Genomic DNA, 19,446 nt, shown 5'->3' with positions numbered 1-19,446 from the left:
TCCACTTGGCTGTATGTGTCCATTAGGTCAGGTCACAGCAGACTACTGACAAGGTCCAAACAATCCAAACCCACACCTTTACTGAATGCCCACAATGTTCCCAGTGGTGTGCGGGTTCTGGAAAGTTCACCTTCCTCTTCCCAGCACACTGGCAAGTTCACCAAGAGTCAACCTTGACAGCAGCCAGACTTTGGACAGAAACCATGAGGTGTGCCTGGCACATATCTAAAAAAGCTGTTGTGATTTTAAAAGGCGCAAATTTATCTGTGGCACAAAGGTGACCCTGTCACCCTGGGATGGAAAGGACTTAGCTATGAGCCATGTGCTCTGGGCCCTCGTTCATGGGCAGCTGGAGCCAAATGAAAGACAGGGGCCTAAGTGGCCAGCGCAATGAACTCTCAGAGGTGGGAGGCAAAAGTGCCCGCCCAAACCTGTGAGTTAATGGGGAAAATCGGGCAATCTTGTAAGTTTTCTCCTAGAGGAGGGACTGTTTTGAAAACTGCTAGTAAAAAAATCTCTGTCCATAATCAAAGTAGTCATAGCAACGACATAAGAATAGTCGTAACTATCCCTCACATGCCACAACCCTGTGCAGGCCGCCCGTGAGAGGCAAGCTGCTCCCATGGGCGCTTGGGGCACAGCTTGGTTTTGATCGAAGCTCTTTGCCCTGCTTCTTGCACCTGCTTCAGCACGTCCTCACGTCCATCAGCGGGCCTCAGGAAACCTGCCCCAAACCTTGCAGGCTGCTTGTGGGTGTTGGTGTCTCCTCGTGGGACAACAGTAATAATAATGACCCACGTCTAGCGAGTGCTTATTAAATGTCAGGTAAGATTTGAAATACTCTGCATATGTTGATTAATCTTCATATCAATCTGTGAGGTAGGTACTCTTATTATTCCCAATTTACAGATAAGGCCACTGAGGCAACCAAAGGGGAAATGGTCTATGCAGGGTTGTAAAACTTGGACGTCATGGGACTGACATTTGAATCCAGGCAATTTGGCTCTAGAGCCTGTGCGCGCTGCCCTAGATCCCTGTCTCAGTCAGCCCTGGCTGCCATAGCAAAATGCCACAGATTGGGTGGCTTAGACCACAGGCATTTATTTCTCACAGTTCTGGAAGCTGGAAGTTCAAGATCAAGGTGCCAGCAGATTTGGTTCCTGGTGAGAGCTTTCCTCCCGGCTTGCAGAAGGCCACCTTCTCACTGTGTCCTCACATGGGGGAGAGAGAGAAAGAGAGAGAATGAGCGTTCTAGTGCTTTCCTTTTCGTATAAAGGCACAAGTCTCAATCATGAGGCCCCATGCTCATGACCTCATCTAAACCTAATTTAGGCAAACCTCCTAATAGTGTCACACTGGGGGTTAGGGCTTTGACATAGGAATTTGCAGGGACACAGGTCAGTCCATAACAGCCCCCTCTTGGGAAGGCTGAGGGTTGCTGCCCTTGACTCCCCGGGGCCTAGGTACAGCCGGGTGTCAGAGGTACCAGCTGTAGCCTCCCCCCAGGCTGGGGTTGGCAGGGGCCTAGAGCCCTGAGGCCCACTGAGTTCCCTGGCAGAGCAAGCAGAGGGGATCTGGCCTCGCCCCGTGCCCACAGGACACCACCCGCCTCTAGAAGTGGACACCATGCCCCTGGGAACTCACAGCCAAGGACCTGAGCTGCGGCTCACTCACCTGGCAGAGCCTCCAGCAGCCTGGAGACGTCTGGAGTCTGCCTGTGGTTGGTTCAGGCTTGCCACCCCTCCCACCCCTTCCTGGCACGCTGCTGCAGCTCAGGCGCCCTCACCAGCTAGACGCGTAGGGAGGTGGTGGTGGTGGTGGCGGTGGGGAGGGTGGGGGCGTGGCTCACAGGTAGCCTTGTGTGGACAGCTTTTTACAATCAGCTTGAATGACAGAACAGCAGGAGATGTCGTCCGGCCCAGGGCATGTCCTCCCGTGTACCGGGACGTGCCTCCGTGCCTCCTGGACCACCTCACCTGAAGCAGGGGGAAGCATGTCTGCTGTGCCCTCACTCACGTCCCTTATCTAAATGGTCATGGAGAGCCATGTTAGGGCCATTGCCTTTGGCCTAATCCAGAAAAACTGTGCTTGTCTCTTCCTGAGTTTATGGGTGACCTCCTTGGCCACGTCCAACCAAGGGAGCCACAGACCCTCCAGGACCCCCCAGGACTAATGGAGTATCACTGCTGGCTTATACCCAACTTTCCTAACCAGGCTGATCCCTGGATTAGGGTGGGGGTTCTTCTGGACCCCTGCCACAGCAGGGGCACGTGGGGGCTTAGGGTCCTTCACCTCTCCTTGGCTCTGCAGCACATCACCATGTTGATCGGCATTGTCCTGAAAGCCATTCTGCTGTAGGAGGACACTGGCACCCACCCCAGTCTCAGGCTCCCACAGGCAAACTGGATCCATTTGCCTGCATCTCGTGCCAGCCCAGCAGTCACCAGACGGGATTAACCCAGAGATGAGGATGAAACTGTTTAGCGTAAGAGGGTCCTGAAGGCTTGGCTAGCTGTGGGGGGCCAGCACTGGATAACTGCGTATGCAATGCTGCCCCAGAGTCCACAGCCATTGTGGGGTCAGGACGTGTCACCAACATCAGACGTGGGCTCTGCAGCTGAGAGGACCAGACAGCCTTTATCCTGGGACCCTGAAGTCTCGGGCCCAGCCTCAGAGTCTAGAAAACGACAGCTGGCAGGCAGCAGAGGTGTGCTTGGTAGAACACGGACTCCCATGCCAAGGGGGCGAGGCCACTGCCCACACTGGCAGAGTCACCTCATGCCAGGAGATCATGGAGGGTGTACCCAGAAGGTGACCTTTGGGATGCATGGCCTTGCCCCTTGTCCAGCACGAGATCCTGGCAGGCTGGGCAGAACGGAAGCCCCATAACTGCTGCTTCCTTTCCCAAGCCCTGAGCACCCTGGGAGACTATGTCCTAACATCCTGTGTCCCATGTTTAGGCCCGACCCCCTCACAAGCGTGGCCCTCACCCTTTTACGGGCAGTTCACATCCAGCCCTGGCTTCAGGCTTTGGTGTGTGGCACCCATTCCCACATGCCCTGCCCTCCTATGAAGTCTGTCTTAGGCCCCAGGAAGGACACCCACATCTCTAGGAACCATCCTCTTGGCCTGGCCCACCACCTTCAGGCTGACAGGGACTGGACTATGGATGGAATCCTCAGACAAGTCCTCCAGGCCTGAATCCTGGGCCCCAGTGGCCCCACTTCGTCCCTCCTCATGGCTGAGTTACCCTCCACACCTCCTCCAAGAAGCCCTCCTTCCTGCCCCCTCTTGCCAGAACCCTCCAGAGGAGGTCCTGCAGTGCACCCTGGGTAGGCCGTGTTGGCCAGTGGGCACTGGTCTCTCGGGAGCCCATTCACAAGCAGGGCCAGGGCTGGCTTCCTTTTCCATAGCCATGCCTGCTGCGAGCTCCAGAGTCTCCTGGATCCCAAATTTTACCTCTCCAGCTCCTTGGAATGCAAGCACCCACCCTGCTCCTGCTCCGCCCTGTCTCCTTGTTCCTTGTGTCCTCTTGTGCTGGCATCCCAGGACCGTCAAAGGCAGCTCCAGGCAGCTCAGAAGAGAAAGACTTAGGAAGCATGTGGCAGAGCCCTGGACCCACCTCAAGCCAGCTGCAGAGCGCATGGCCTTCCCCTAGATGACGGGAACAGCGGTCTTCCAGGCGACTGGGCACCTGCTGGGTCACCAGCGGTGGCCTCAGTTCTGCTTATTTCTGCCTCTGATGCTCCCGCCCTCCTCCCCATTCCCGTCCCCATCCGCCCTGTCCTGCTCAGCCTCCAACCTTCCCGTCTGCCATCTCCTTTCTTGTCTCCACTGTCCTGAGGCCACTGGCCACTGGCCACTCCACCTGTGCCATTTCTAGCCTCCTCGGGGAATACTGAGGCACCCGGGGGCATGTGCTGGGCACACATAACAAAGACTTCCCCTCTGTGTCCTGTGAGGTAGGGGAGGCAGAAGACAGAAATGAGGAGCAGGGAAGGGACTTGCTCAATGTCCTTGCAGGTGGCAGGCGGCACCATAAGCCTTTATGCCAAGTTCTGCCGCCCAGTCCGGCTTCCATCCGACCAGCCCCTGACCTAACCAGCTTGCCCTGCCATTCTCTTGTGTTTGCATCCTCTAGTTTTAAAAAGTCCTGGGGCTGCGGGTTGGAGAGGAGGAATAATGAGAAGGCCGCTTACGAGGTGCTGCAGGAGGAGTACAGGAAGCTGGGCCCCTTCTCCTTCGCCGAGGTCAACGTCATGCTCTGCTTCTTCCTGCTGGTCAGCCTGTGGTTCTCCCGGGACCCCGGCTTCATGCCTGGCTGGCTGTCGATCGCCTGGGCTGAGGGCGACACACAGTAAGTCAGTCCTTCTGCAGCGTTCTCCACGGCACTGCTGGGTTCCGTAGTTGAGTTCTGGGCTGTTCTATTGGTTCCACGACTCATTTTTTTCTCACCAATCTTCATGACAAAGCCCCAGATGTATTCCTGTGGCTCCTCCTGCCTCAGCACAGGCTGTGAGAGGCAAGGGAGCTGTTCAGGGTCCTCCAGCGTTGGTGGCAAAGCCAGGCCAAGAATGAAGGTGCCTTGGTTTCCAGCCAGAATTCAATCTACTGCCTGATCTGGGTCTTTGGGGTTCCAGTTTTCATACCCAGCTAAGCCCTTTTCTTCACACAGGAGCATTTAGACTCAGTACAGGTTTGTTGCGTGACAGCCACGGCCACTGAGCTGGCTCATCCTGTGTGCTCTCCCCCACCTAGATATGTCTCCGATGCGACTGTGGCCATCTTCGTGGCCATGTTGCTATTCGTTGTGCCTTCGCAGAAGCCCAAGTTCAACTTCTGCAGCCAGACGGAGGAAGGTAAGGCTCCTGTCCTGGCCTCCCATTTATCAGGGTTGGGACCCTGGCGGCAAAGGCTCTCTGTGGGAGCCCCTGGGCTCAGGAGGGAGAAAATCCCACCCTACTGAAGAGGATTGGCGAGATTACAAAGTCTGGATAGAGGGGGTGATTCAAACCTTCCTTGATATTGTGGAGTGCAAAATCTCTTCTCTTTTGCTTTTGAAAACCCTTGAAATCTTATTAATATCATAACTGGAACAGAAAAATAGTTCCCATTTCCCATAATGTCGTCAGTATTTCTGAGTTTCTCTCTCCCTCCGACACTTTATCAATATGCACACATGATATATGGCTGTAATCAAAACACACAATTTGAATCCTGTTCCTTTGTTGTTTTCGTTTTCGTGGTTTTGCTTGGGGTTCCAAAACTATTTCGTGCTATTGCCGCAGTCTTCAAATTTATTGTTTCTAATAACAGCATTGTATTGCGTCGGGGGACTAGAACCGTTTTCCCGGTGATGGAACACTCTGGCTGTTTTTGAATTTTTCATGATCATAAATTAATGTGTTCATGTGTATAGCTTTTTCTTGGAGGGTGTTTCTTCTTTGGGATACGTTTCTAGGAGTGATGTTGCGGGGATGAAAAGAGTCTGTATGTCTTAATGACTCTTAAATGTGTTGCCAAATTGCTTTTCAAAAAGATTATACCAATTTATAAGGCCACCCGGGGTGTGTAATAGCTTTACCATGTCTTCACCAGCAATGGGTGTAGTAATTATTGTAAATTTTAGCTAATTTACAGATATGAGATGGTACTCATTGTCCTTACAGGCTTTAATTCCCCTTTGTTAGATCTCCTTTGCTTTCAAATGCTGCTCTGTGGATGTGTGTGTTTTATTGTTTCTTTTCAGAAAGGAAAATTCCATTTTATCCCCCTGCACTGCTGAATTGGAAGGTGACTCAGGAGAAAGTTCCCTGGGGCATTGTGCTGCTACTGGGGGGCGGATTTGCTCTGGCAAAAGGATGTGAGGTAACTTCTCTAGCTGTGAGCTGCTCACAGGGTCCCCTTCTTTCACCACGAGGGCGGCCAAAGAACCGTGTCCCTCCAGCTCTGCAACCCTGGGCTGGTTCTACTAACTGTACATTTCTTGAGGACAGGGACTTTGTCTTGTCATGTATAATATGACTAGAAACTCTGCACCACAAGTAGTGCCTGGAATAGAGAAAGTACTCTGAGTGACTGCAGAAATGAGTGAATTTAAGTGACCCTGGTGACCCAAGATAGGCAGAGGACACTGTGAGGTCTCCTTCGGGGTTTGGTAATAAGGATCTTTGCTCTGATTTAGTCTAGGGAAATCTTTCTTTCAAGGCCTTGTGGATATTTTCACCATTACCTTTGTTTGGTTCTCCTCCTTGCTGAACTCTTTGTTGACATGGTTGCCATTTAAAATTTTTTCTCTAGCAAAGTATGTAGCAGTATAGAAGGGGAGGAACAGCTTTTGTGGGGAAACGCCCCAAAATGTAACTTTCTTACCTCCCATCTTCCCTGATAGGAAAGATGAGCTACAGGGAGGGATGAGCCAGATGGATGCTGCTATCCTCTACCCATCCATCTGTCCATCTGTCCATCCATCCAGGAATAGAATGTAATCGATAGGTCTATCTTGTCACTGTTGTTTCCTCAGCATCTAAGACAGAGCCTGGTGCATGGTGGGTGTGTAACTATTTTGTGGGTGAGCAAATCCATCCAGCTAGTCACTTTTCCATCCAGTCATTCATTCATTCATCAAAGATTTCTATTATGTCCATGTGAGGCCACGCTCGGGAATGACAGAGGAGATTGAAATATAGTCCCTGTTCTCGAGGACTTCACAGTCAGGAGAGGGGGACACATATAGAAGAGCATTTCAGGAAGAAGTGACACATGAGTAAAGGAGTAAGTGTGTGGTGTAGAGCCGAAGGACAAGATGAGGCAGGTGAAGCTAACAGAAGCGACTTCACAGAGGGTCTGGAATTCAAGAGAGGGAGTATGGACTTTATTCTGAAGGCAGTGGGCAGCCACGGAAGAGTTGAGGCCCGAGCGTGACGTGGTCAGACCTGCACTTGGGGAACATCACTCTGATGTCTGGAGTAGAGGCGTGGGCAGGGCAGTAGTTGAGGGAGACTCAGTAGACACTCTACAGCCTTCATCTCACTCCATCTCAGAACACTGGACTCCAGGAACCATTCTCTCCTTGAAGCTCCCTTCTCCTTTGGCTCCCAAGACACCATTCTCTCCTGGTTTCCTTTTAACTCTGACTGTTCCTGTTCAGCCTCCTTTGCTGACTTGTCCTCTGTTCTCCCTTAAATATGTGTGTTCCCCAAGGCTCTGTCCTGGGCCTCTTCTCTGTTTACTTTTCACTCTCTTCCTGGACAATCTCTTCTCAGCCCAAAGCACCAAATCCAGATTCCCAATTCCTGGCTCAAATCACTCCCCAGAGCTTCTAGAACTGTGGGAGACTGAGAGGAGACAATGGACATGAGATGTTTGGGGTGACTGATTGGATGGAAGGAATGAGGGGGGCAGAGACCCCCAGGATGACTCCCACTTTTCTAGGTTGGATAGCAGGTCGATGATGAGTCCATTCACTAAGCTGGGGAGCCCAGGGAGAGCAGTAGAATCTGGGCTAGAGAGGATGACTGAAGGTTGGGGTATGCTGAATCTGACATGCTCACAGGACATCTGGATGGAAATTTCTAGAAGGAATATGGATGTTTAAATCTGGATAGTAGACCAGCTGGGCTTGAAATACAGATTTAGGAGACAGTAGAGTGAGGATGGAGATTGAAACGACAGGCATAGATGAGATCACCTATGGCAAATATGCAGAGAATTGGAAGTGGGGGATGAGCTGAGCTCCCTACAGAAAGAGGAGGGTCCCTTCTGGCCCTGGAGGAACTGTAACCTAGTTGCCCTGTGATTGCCCTCCTGGTGCTTCGCAGGTCTCGGGGCTGTCCGAATGGATGGGGAAGCAGATGGAGCCCTTGCACGCTGTGCCCCCAGCAGCTATCACCTTGATCTTGTCCTTGCTTGTTGCTGTGTTCACTGAGTGCACAAGCAACGTGGCCACCACCACCCTGTTCCTGCCCATCTTTGCCTCCATGGTAAGTAACACTGCTGGGGGCAACTGTTAGTGCCCATTTCATAGGAAGCTGTTCACCCGCAACTGTGTTGTAGGACACTAAAGTGGCAGTGAAATCAGGGACCAGAGCCTGACCAGGCTTTGGGGACCTTGGTCTCGCCCTGGCTCTGATAGGATGTGTGGGCCCTTGATGACCCTGGGCCTGCCCTCAGTGCTTTGCTTGTTCTTCTTTGTATCCTCTGTGCTAGCCAAAGCACTAAGCATGAATCAGGTGCTCAAAATTTATTTATAAATGTAACTGACCATTTCTCTAGATGGAGAGACAGGATTTGCAGCAAGGAGGAGTGGACTAATGCCATGGGGGAATGATAGAGGGTCTCTGAATATGTAGCACTGGTGTGCAGAGATGGGGACGCCACTGGCTGGGACCCACCAGGAAGAGGTCTTGGGGAAGATGGGGCTTGGGAATGGTCGTGGGGAGAGGATGTCTGGGAAGATGGAAAGCCCGAGGAAAGGAAATGGGGGGCATGACTGAAAGCTCCCAGAAGCCTTGGGCGGTGAGCCCAGGGATCAGGAATGAGTGTGAGCTGAGCCCAGAGAGGTAGTGGGTCGTGGTGGAGGGGGGATGCTGAGTGCTATGCCAGGCTAAAGAGTTTTGTTCTATGGGCAAGCATGGTTTTGCGTTGGGACTGAGAAGAAAGCAGAGCTTATAGGAAAATCAGCTGTGATGTTTTCTTGGATTTCCATCTGTTATTTATCACATGGGAATACTGACCTCAAGGTGGTACAGGAAGAGCCCTGGGTTTGGAGTCAGAAGACCTGAGTTCAAGTTGTGGGATCCTCGAATGTGTCACTTAAGTTCTTTGCTCCTACACTTGTGCTGAGGGTCGAGTAAGATGAGGGCGATGAAAATCCTCTGTATACTGCAAAATGAGCCTGGGAGAGGTTGTGGTTGTCTCTCTGGAGTTGGGAAACAGACTTACTAAGGACTGAACACAGTGTTGTCGTTTGTAAATTTCCATTTGGCTGCCGGGGTATCCATGTGTTTACAAAACAAACCCAATGGTTTCTCCTTCTAGTCCAAGAGAAGATGAAAAGTGTTAGAAATAGTAAGGTGGCCCATCTCCCCCTCCCCTAAGCAGGCTGCCCAATCCGATGCAGCATGGAACATCTTTTGATGCTGGGTGTGTGGTGAGTCCTTTCCCCACCCCCAGCAAAGGCCTGGCTTTGTCACCTGTAGCCCCAGCAGTGAGCCCTGAGGGCTCCAACCAGAGAAATGGAGGTCTTAACTCAAGGGGGTGGCCAGGCCCTTTGAAAACAAGCTTTTCTAGAACCAGAAACCCCAAATAAGATTTCTCAGTTATCTCCAAGCCCACTCACACTCCTGCCTCAGCACCCACCTGTGGGAAAAGAAAAGGTAGTGACCCTTCCAGCTGGGTCACAGAGCCACATGGCGTGCATACACCATGTATGCCTAAGGCCAGGACAAATGGGGGAACCAGGAAATAGACACTCCCAGAGGGAGTGTAACTGGGTGCAAACTCCCCTCCCCCAATCTACTGCGCCTCTCACATTGTACATATCTGTTACAATTCCATTGACTCCATTCCCTATGCTGTACTCCGTATCCTGTGACTACATATATTAAATTATAGTTGACATTCATTGTTATTCAGCTTCAGCTTCAGATGTACACTGCAGTGGTCAGGCATCTACACTGTCCCTGAAGTGGTCTCCCTAATAAGACAAGTGCCCATCAGACACCCTACAAGCCTTTTAAGAGACCTGTTTACCCACAGGAACCGTAACCTAAAACCTGCTCATATCCTATCACTCAGCAATTTCACGGCTGCAAATATGTCCTAGGAAATCATCAGAGATGCCTATAAGCATATGCAGTTGACACTTGAACAACGCGGGGGTTCGGGGCACAGACCCCTCGCACTGTTGAAAATCCCCGAATAGCTTTGACTCCCCCAGAATTTAACTGCAGTCCCACAGTCCCTGGGGAATTGGTTCCAGGACCTCCCTTGGATAACAAAATCCACAGATGCTCAAGTCCCTTATATAAAATGGCACAGAACAATACATACAGTTGGCTCTCTTCATCCACAGATTCCCAATTATGGCTGGAAAAATGTTTTCAATCCATGGTCGGTTGAATCTGCAGGTGGGAAACCTGGGGATATGTAGGGCTGACTGTATGTTTATTGAAAAAAGTCTGGGTGTAAGTGGACCCACACAGGTCAAACCTGTGTTATCCAATGGTCAATTGTGTTATAAAGATGGACAGTAAAGAATTATTTAGTATAAAATATTTCTATACTATAAAGCTATTAACAATCAGTTTTGAAGAGCGTTTAATAAAATGGGAACGTGTATCATGTTTTAAAGTTGAAAACGTAATACATACATGTGGCTTAAAATGTCTAATACCAAAGAGTATAGATCTTAACCCTCTAGAATCCTCCCTAGAGACTTCTGCTATTAATTTCTTAGGTATCTTTCTGGATGTATTTTACACACACACACACACACACACACACACACACACGCACACATTCTCTCTCTTTTTAAACAAATGATATTAGTCTGTGGTCCTGTTCTGCCTCTTAAATTTTTTAAAAATCTGACTATAGATCTTGGAGTTCTTTCCGTGTTAGCACATAAATCCTACTCCGTTCTTCTTTCCAGCTACCAACTATTCCATTGTTTGCATACACGTATTTTATTTCACCATTCTGCTGTTGATGGCCGTGTAGTCTGTTTCCTGTGTGTTTTGCTATTATAACATCACCGTGAACATCTTTGTATATATGTCTGCCCTCATGTGCATGTAAATCTGCATGCTAGATTATTAATTTTGATAGATATCGACAGACAGTATGAATGACATCATTTATTCAATAAATATTTAATGAGTGTCTGTCTACTCTGTGCTGGGTGCCGTTACATGTGGCTCAATTTTAAGCTGTACAGTAAAAAAGATGGATCCCAAATTCCATGTTTAAAATGATCCCCAAATGTGTACATAAAAACATGCATACATAGAAGCATCCATAGGTGAGAATACATGGTCCCTACCCTCTAGGCTCTCGGTCTGTGGCAGGACGGAGAGATGTATGCACACGTGGGCTGCAGGAACCCGGAAGATTCATTGCAGTCTAAGTGGCCAGCATGGTCTGTGGCACATAGTAGGTGCCCAAGAAATAGATGTTGAATGAATTAGGGGGTTTAGAAAGGCCCCTTGGAGGGATGGCTCTGAACTCAGCCCCTGGAGTCCAGCAGCGTTATCACCCAGAGACATGGCAAAAGGTAGAAAACCCTGAAGGACAAAGGCACAGAGGTGGGAACGTGCACAGTGCATTAGAGGAATGCTTTTCAGAATAATGGTCCCCGGGAGCTTTTGTTTTCCGTATGTGTGACGCTGACGCTGCAGTGCTGTGTTTTCCCCCAGTCACGCTCCATTGGCCTCAATCCACTGTACGTCATGCTCCCCTGTACCCTGAGTGCGTCCTTTGCCTTCATGCTGCCCGTGGCCACTCCGCCTAACGCCATCGTGTTTGCCTATGGACACCTCAAGGTTTCTGACATGGTAACGCAGCCGCTTTTATTTGCTCCTATCAGCTTTGATGCTTTTGCCATGAGCGATGCCCCGTTTATTAATGACGTGTGAAGTCATACAATTTGGGAATACCACCGAACATCCAAACCTATCCTCATTATTTGCACTTAGATGCAGCTTTTCTTCTTTTTTGAAATGATCTCAGATTTCATACTGCTCTGTCTCCCAAAGCTGAGAGGTGGGTTATAGAATCTCCCTCCTGGAGGCGCTCGAGTAGTCAGCAGGGGAGCTCTCGCTGAGCCCTTGGAAGGGGTGAGGGTGGGGGTCCCAGATGGCCAAGAGTGACTTCACAAACTAGCAAGAACCCATGATATGGTCAGGAGGGGCAAGGCAGAGATGTGCGTGGGGTCGGGGTGTGTGGAGGGGTGCTAATGACGGCCAAAGAGATTGTCAGAGGCATCTACAGACGTAGAAGCAGGGAGGGGAAGAGAGGGACCACCGCCTGGGAACAGAAGATGCCTCTTCAGTTCTGCTTTGCTTTGAGGCCTCTGACAGGAGAAGGAGAGCAGATTTGCAGCTCTGGGAGGGGGAGAAGCAAATGCATGAGCAGGGCAGGCCAGAAATGAAGGTCCCTACCTCAGCCTAATCTCGTGTCAGTTATCTCAGAGCCTCTGCTGGGTATCTCTGGGACTCCATGGAACATTCTCGCAAAGAGGGTGGATTCCAGACTGCAAACTCAATTCCAACAGGAATGGTTAACGAGCATGAGGAGGCATCAGAAAGAGCCAGAGGAAGTTCTTGGGAAGCCAGTAGGTGCTGGTGGGGCGGTAAAGGTGCTGGGTGAGCACAGGACCTAGAGTCAGACCCAGTCTCCCCCAGTAACTCCCTGAATGGCAGGTGGGGGGAGGTTTGCCTCACATCGCCTCCCCTCCCAGAGGCCCAGTTTTCCAAATGCTCAAGTGGGAACAGAGGACCCACCATCTGCCTGTTTCCCAGGGATGCTTTGAGCACTGGTGATACTTACTGGGCATGAAGTTGCTTTGTCTGGGGGTGGGGTGAGCACAGAGCATGGCCCAGGGACAGGAGGCCCAGCAAACTAGATTTTGTCTCCTCCTCTGCGAAGACTAAGTGTCTCATTCACCTTGGTTCTGACAGCCCGGCTAACCGAGGATGCTTGCTGACTCTGGCCCTTTGTTTTTCCAGGTGAAAACAGGACTAATGATGAACGTAATTGGAGTCTTCTGTGTATTTCTGGCAGTCAACACTTGGGGACGGGTCATATTTGATTTGGATCATTTCCCGGACTGGGCAAATGTGACACATATTGAGACTTAGGAAGAGCCACAAGACCACAACACAGCCCTGCCCTCCTGAGGATTCCCGAACCTTCTGGCACACCTTATCGCAGAGCTTTGGGGCTCACACCCCAAAGTGACACAATGATGCCCACACCCCATGGAGACCCAGGCCCAGGTCATAGCTGGGGTTGGGCAGCTGGAGGGAAGTGAAGGGAGCCTCCCAAGGGGCTGATGGCATCCATCTTTCCCAGGGGCCTGCCATCATCTCTGGGACACGCAGGCTGCAGAAGTACCAGGATGCAGGCTCCTTCCCCACTCAGCCTCAGACTGGCCCCACACTGGGCTCCGGTATCCACTTGCTTAGTTCCAGAGTCATCTAAATGGGAATCAGATCCCAGCGTGAGAGGTGAGAAAACTACCTTCCAGAGCCCATGCCTCTGTTGCCGATTTGGGGCTGCCTCGGATCACTCCTGTCACTTGGAAGGGACAACCCAGCCCCGGGACAGAACATCTGGTCCTGGGCAGCTTCCCACTGCCGGAGTAAGGGTGGGAATCAGAGCCTCCTGGAACCACAAGGAGCACAGTGCCACCACCAAAGGATGCGGAGTTTGAGTTGGTAACTTATGGACATCACCCACAGCACACCATGGGCGAAACTGCTCCCCTCTTTACCTCGCTCTGTTTTCACTGACAGTTTAGAGCCGTTTCCCATCTTTCCAGTGCACCTCCTTCCACTCCTAGGGCCCTTTGTTGTCTGGGCCAATATTTGCTGGGATACCCTGGCTTGGGCCCTCTGGCACCCTCTTTTCTCCCAGGAAGGTCAGTTGGCTCTTCTGGACGATGCTTTTCCTGCCACCCCACACAGCTGGGATCACACTCCAAGTATGGGCAGCAATGGCTCCTTTGGGGCCTCGGGGTTCCTCCCTTACCTGTAGGCCCAGGGTGGACACAGCAGTTAATCACCAAGAGCAGGGTCCTTTAGAGTTTATTCTGTCCTGCCAGAGTTCAAGCTCTCCCAGGGAAAGCCTTCCCTTCGCTGACTGGCTTTCGCAGTCATGCTGGTGGTGACAGCATTGTTGAGAAGGAGCAGTGCTTGGTGGTCCCTGAACTGACAGCTCCTGCCCATGAGTGAATCTACCTGAAGTTGCTGGAGCAAAGACCCCAGAGTGGCTGTGGGAACCCTCAGAACCCCTCGGAGAGATACATCAGCAACACCTAGGCTTTTGCCCATCAACTCCATTTTCCTTTTGTGGTGCTCTGGAAGAGAGGCAGTAGCAGATACATGAGGTCCATGGATGACATTTTCCAGGGCAGGGGAAAGTATGGGAACCCAAGGGAATCCCCTCGAGGACCGAGCGTGTACCTGGCTCTCTGGGTGGGAGGATTCTTGACTGCCCGTTTACCTCCCATGGAAAGGTGCATTGCACTGTCTCCGGCTTTCTGGGGTGGGGGGCAAGGGCAGGCAGATAAATGGACACTTACTCACTGGCCACCTTCTGTGTGCCAAGCCTCTCTGTACCTGGTGCATTCACTACTTATCTCATTTGACCTCAGCAGCCCCGTGAGATAGGCAGGTGTTATTCTCCTTCTCTGTCTTTCGAGAATACTGAGGCTAGAGGCCAAGTCACGTGTCCAAAGTCACATATCATGTGAGTGGCACTTAGGGTGGCAATCCAGATTTTTGGCCTGCATGTCCACTGCTCCTTCCTCATTAAGGGTCTGGGCCTTATAGGACCTATAGGGAAAAGTGACTGGCCAAGAGAAAGTCCGCCCAAGGCCCTTCCTGCTCAGGGAAAATTGTTAAACAAGAGCCCCTTTTGCTGCCTTCTTTAAGATGGGCTCAGGACAATGTGGGAGCAGACAGGGCTGACGTGTGCCTGAAGAAGCAAAGCATTTGGTTGGAGACAGAAGTACGGAAATGGCTCTCGATACCAACGTCACACCGATGCAGCACTCGGTCACAGCTCTTCACACTGCAGCTGTGGATGTGTGTGCCACAGCCATCTGCGGGTGCCCCAAGGCTTTGCACCGCCTGCTGGGTCCGGTGCCAGCGCTAGGACTGACCCAGAGCAGGACACTCTAAGTGTGGTTGCTAAATAAAGAAGTGATCAGCGTGGTCAATTAGATGCGTCCCTCGTGGTAGTGAGCAAGGTCGGTGAAGGTCATCCAAGGTGGGCACTACAGATGAGTAGGTCTGGCCAGGCTGATGAAGGAGGATGTAATGGGTAGAGGACTCTACCAGACTCCATGGGGTTGAGGGCTGACCAGAAAGCTGGGTGGGGGCTTCCGGGGAGCAGACGCCACAGTTGAGGGGGCTGAGCAAAGGCTGTTAGTATACAACTTCTCTCGAAGTCGGCTGGAGTTGGGCTAACATGTATGGCCAGTGCCAGTCAGGGTTGCTTTTAGCTGCCAGGAAGAGAAAACCCAGCAAACAGTAGTTGAAACCATCAGGACAGTTAATGTCCACTTAACAAGAAGTCTGGAAGTAGACAGCTGCCGGATTTGGTCCAGCCTCTCTCTCAGGCCGTCAAGAACTTGGGCTCTACCCTCTACTCTGCCATCCTGAGGGTGCCTTGCCTTTCTCTATGCTCATGCTCTTCCCTCATACTACATCTACATTGACATTGAAGGCAGGAAGAAGGCAGTGTGGGGTGGGGTGCGGGCCTGCTGGTGCCTGCTTCAGCTTTCCCGTTTATTAGGAAAGCAAAAGCTTTCCCGGAAGCCCCTACAGACTTCCCTTTATGTCTCATTGGCCAGAACTAGTTCATACAGCCACCTTTAGGCCAATCATGAACAAAGGGCAATTGGAATTCTATTGGAATACCATGAGACCAGTTAGGGCCCATCTCTTGGGCTTGGGGGATTGGCCTGTGTTTCCTGAAAGGAAGAGATTTCCACCCACTGCAAAATCTGGGTTCTGGCAGGAAAAAAGAGAGGGGAGCTATTGGGTAGGTGATGACCAGGGACTAGTGTTATGACCCTTTCAGAGGGCTGCCCTTACTCCAGGCTACTTGAGTGGCTATGTTTCCATGGAATGCAGTCGAAATAGGTTTATAGATAGGAAGAGAGTATGGTTGTCTGGTCAAGGGCTCAGTTCTGCTTTTGCTTCTCCTTCTTCCAGGAGACCCACTGGATTGGGAGGCTAACGTCTGACACTGAACAAGTCAGTCCACTTTCTGGCCCTCAGTTTCCATTAGGAAGGGGCTGGACCAGAGGATCTCTAAGGGCCTGGCCCCAGAGTCGTGGAGCCTCTTACCCCACCTGATCCTTCTTCATTTGCTTGGGCCAGATGCAGTCCCCTCCATCCCCCACCCCCGCCCCCATTCTCCATGCTGTCTCATCTTGGAGTCTATTACACAGCCTATATCCGTTCGCATCTGGGTCTCAGATCTTTTCCCCATCTGTATTTTGCCTCTTACGTTTTGTAAAGAGATCCTACCCAAGACCCCTGAGTCCTCTCTTAGTATCTAGAGCAGACATTTGGGCTTGAGGTTAGCTGAACACGTAATCTTGACCAAGACTGCTCTCTCAACTGTTTTGCCAGGGACTTAGGACTCCATAAGGATTCTATGCATTCCAAAGTCAGGCCCCCAGGGTTCTTTACCCTCTGACCCCAGAACTGGGACCCTGAGCTGAGAACTTCCTTAGGGAAAGGCCTGGGCCTCCTTCTCTGTTAGGACCCGTGAACAAGGCATCTCCTGGGACACATTAAGTCCTCGATCCTCCCCACCGTCTCTTGAACACTAACAGAAATAATGGATAGTGAGACTTCTGCTCTGTACTCCCAAGTGGGGAATCATGTCAGTAGCACAAGTCCAATTCTCAAAATAAGTACATTCTTGGTGAAGTCCCTTAAGGGCATGCTCTTGTTTGTGGAAATAAAGACCAAATGCTGGATTGTTTGGTTAAAAACTATACCTGGCAGTCCTATTCTTAGATCAGAACTCTTTTTTCCAAGGTCTCTCTCTCTCTCTCTCTCTCTCTCTCTCTCTCTCTCTCTCTCTCTCTCTCTCTCATCCCACAGCCTCTGAAAAGCTTTGTCTCCCAACCCACCAGGGAAGCTTCCTTTCACGTTAAAAAAAAAAAAAAAAGGAAAAATCCATCAAGATAAACTTTCCACACCATGGGACCAGTTTTTACATTCCTTAACAGAAAGCTTATCGTTTCAGGTTGGAATCCTTGTAATCAGATATTCTGTTTCTTTCCAGTGGTGTCCTGAGCCCGGGCTCAGGTTTTCACTTCCCTGCCCTAGGAACATCTTCCAGGCACTTCCCTGATCCGCTTGTCCAAACACCCACTTCTGTCCTCGGAGACGCAGGCCACCCACTGCTGGCAGTTTGAGAGCAACATTTATGTCCCTGCTTCCAGCTGTCAAGGGTAGAAAAATACTAAACTTCAATCTCAGGGAACCCTATTATCTAATCAAGAAATTTTAACTACTTTTTATATTAAAAAAATAATATGAGCACAGTAAAAGAAATTCCAACAGTACAAAAAAAGTATTGAGACGTGTCCCTCCCACTTAAGATGTAAGGCCTCCATCCCCTTCCAGAAAGACAAGTACTGTCAACAATTCCTTACGTGTCTTTCCAGATATTACACATACATGATCTTATGTGATAGATACATGTCCTCTTTCTTACATATGGGGGCATACTATACACATTTGCTGTCCTTGTTTCCACCCCCCCACCCCAGCCTTCACACCCCTGCTAAAGTTATTTGGAAATCATTCCATTTCAGGACAGGACATATTAAATTTGATTAGGGTGGTTTTTTTGTTTTATTTTTGTTTTTCTCATTCAATAGTTAATTTTGTTTTTAAATTGAGGTAATACTAAATTCAATGAATAGCATAGATTTTAAGTGTACAATTCAATAACTTAGAACTGTGTGCACTGTGTCAGCAATATCCCACTTCCATCTCTTTCCCCCTGAAAGTTCTCCTGCCCGTTCAAGTAACCTGTACATTCTCTAGGCAGCCACTGTTCTGATTTCTGTCACCATGGATGAGTTTGGTCTGTTAAACTTTATATAAATGGAATCCTACAGTATATACTCTTTTGTGTCTGATTTATTTGGCTTTAACAAAATGCTTTTGAAATACATTCCTGTTGTGTGTATCCATTCATTCCTTTTATTATTGTTACTAGGGAGTGTTCCATTGTATGAATATGGCACAATTCGTTTATTCTCCTTTGACAGACATTTGGGTTGTTCCAGTTTGGGGCTATTATGATTAAAGCTGTTATAAAGTTCTCTTTTTGTGGACATATGTTTTCATTTTTCTTGAATGTATGCCTAGGAGTAAGCCTCAGTCTTTTTAAGAGCTGTGTGGCATTTCACTGTAAGTATATATAGTATAAAAAACAAGTTCCTTATTGATGGACATTTAGGTTGTTTCCAGTCTTTTGCTAATACTGTAATAAACACGCCTGTACTTAAATCTTTGTGCTCCTATGTGACGAGAATACTTTCTTGGAATGGCATGTTGGATCGGGGGTATGTATATTTAAATAAGGACAGATATTGCCAAATTGCCTTTCAAAGAGGCAGTGCCAGTATGTGGTCTCAAGAGCTGTGCATGAGACCTTACTCTCACACACCCCTAGCAACTCTGCATAATCAAATTTCTTAATCTTTGCTAATCTGATAGTTGAAAAATTCTATCTCATGATTTTCATTTTCATTAAATTGCAAAGAACATTGAACATTTCCCCACTTATTTATAATCCACTTGTGTATCTTTTTTTGTAAACTCTGTCTTTTTCTCATTTTTTGAGATTTTTTTTTAAAAGGGCTTTTCTTATTTGTTTGTACTAACTCTTTATATATTAAGGAAGTTAGTCATTTATAGTATATGTTAAGATCTGGTGAAGCTAGTTACTGTTTATTCTTTTTAATATTTCCTCCTAGCTATTCTCACATATTTTTCCATAAGAATTTCTGAATCAGCTTCTCTAGATTCAAGAAAAAGCTGGTTGGCATTTACCTCTCTGGCTAGCTCTCCTACTACTGTTTTCTTCTCTCCCAGATTTCTTGACCTCAGCATTATTGGTAATTGGACCAAATAATTCTTTGTTGTAGGGAGCTGTTTGTTGCACTGTGGGATAGTCAGCAGCATCTTGACCTCTAGTCACCAGATGCCAATGGCGTCCCCCCCCCAGTTGTGATAATGAAAGATGTCTCTAGGCATTGCCACATGTCTGAGAAACCACTGACTCACTCTCATCTTGTGACACTGCTCTCCTTAATGTTCCTAGAGCATGCAAAGGACACTCCTGCTCCCTCATTTCCTTTAAATCTCTGCTCAAATGTTACGTCTCAGCCTGTTTTAAATTATAAACCCCCCACCCATCCCCACTCTCTATACTGTCCCTGATTTTTCTCTATTACACATTTCATTTTCTAATATACTACAGAATTTACTCCTTTAGTTCTTTGTCTCTCCTCCATCTTTAAGAGTGTAAGTCCAACGAGGGCAGAGATTTTTATCTGTTTTGTTCACTCTTGTATCTCCTGTGCTTAGAACACACCTCGTACATAGTAGGTGCTCAATAAATATTGAATGAATGAGTCAGAATGGATTTGTAGATTGGGTTAGGTGACAGACGACATCTTTA

The 19,446-nt window shown here is 49.3% G+C and overlaps 1 protein-coding gene across 5 annotated transcripts in view; it reads left to right on the top strand.

Annotated features, from left to right (window-relative positions):
* Positions 1–18,338, top strand: part of SLC13A5 (solute carrier family 13 member 5) — a 29,680-nt gene extending 11,342 nt beyond the window's left edge. For 4 of the 5 annotated variants that reach the window (XM_081028344.1, XM_081028345.1, XM_081028346.1 and 1 more), the window contains exons 7-12: positions 4,142–4,357; positions 4,759–4,859; positions 5,750–5,868; positions 7,821–7,982; positions 11,418–11,555; positions 12,729–18,338. In XM_081028344.1, the coding sequence (XP_080884470.1) occupies positions 4,142–4,357; positions 4,759–4,859; positions 5,750–5,868; positions 7,821–7,982; positions 11,418–11,555; positions 12,729–12,860 (868 nt within the window). In that variant the 3' untranslated portion in view covers positions 12,861–18,338. The remainder of the gene's footprint in view (positions 1–4,141; positions 4,358–4,758; positions 4,860–5,749; positions 5,869–7,820; positions 7,983–11,417; positions 11,556–12,728) is intronic. The other variant, XM_081028348.1, reaches the window with a different exon arrangement.
* The last annotated feature ends 1,108 nt before the right edge of the window (positions 18,339–19,446 follow it).

Source organism: Rhinolophus hipposideros, assembly GCF_964194185.1.
Source record: "Rhinolophus hipposideros genome assembly, chromosome: 20".
NCBI classification, from domain to species: Eukaryota; Metazoa; Chordata; class Mammalia; order Chiroptera; family Rhinolophidae; genus Rhinolophus; species Rhinolophus hipposideros.
The sequence above is the reverse complement of the archived record's forward strand: the minus strand, read 5'-3'. Positions and strand labels throughout refer to the sequence as shown.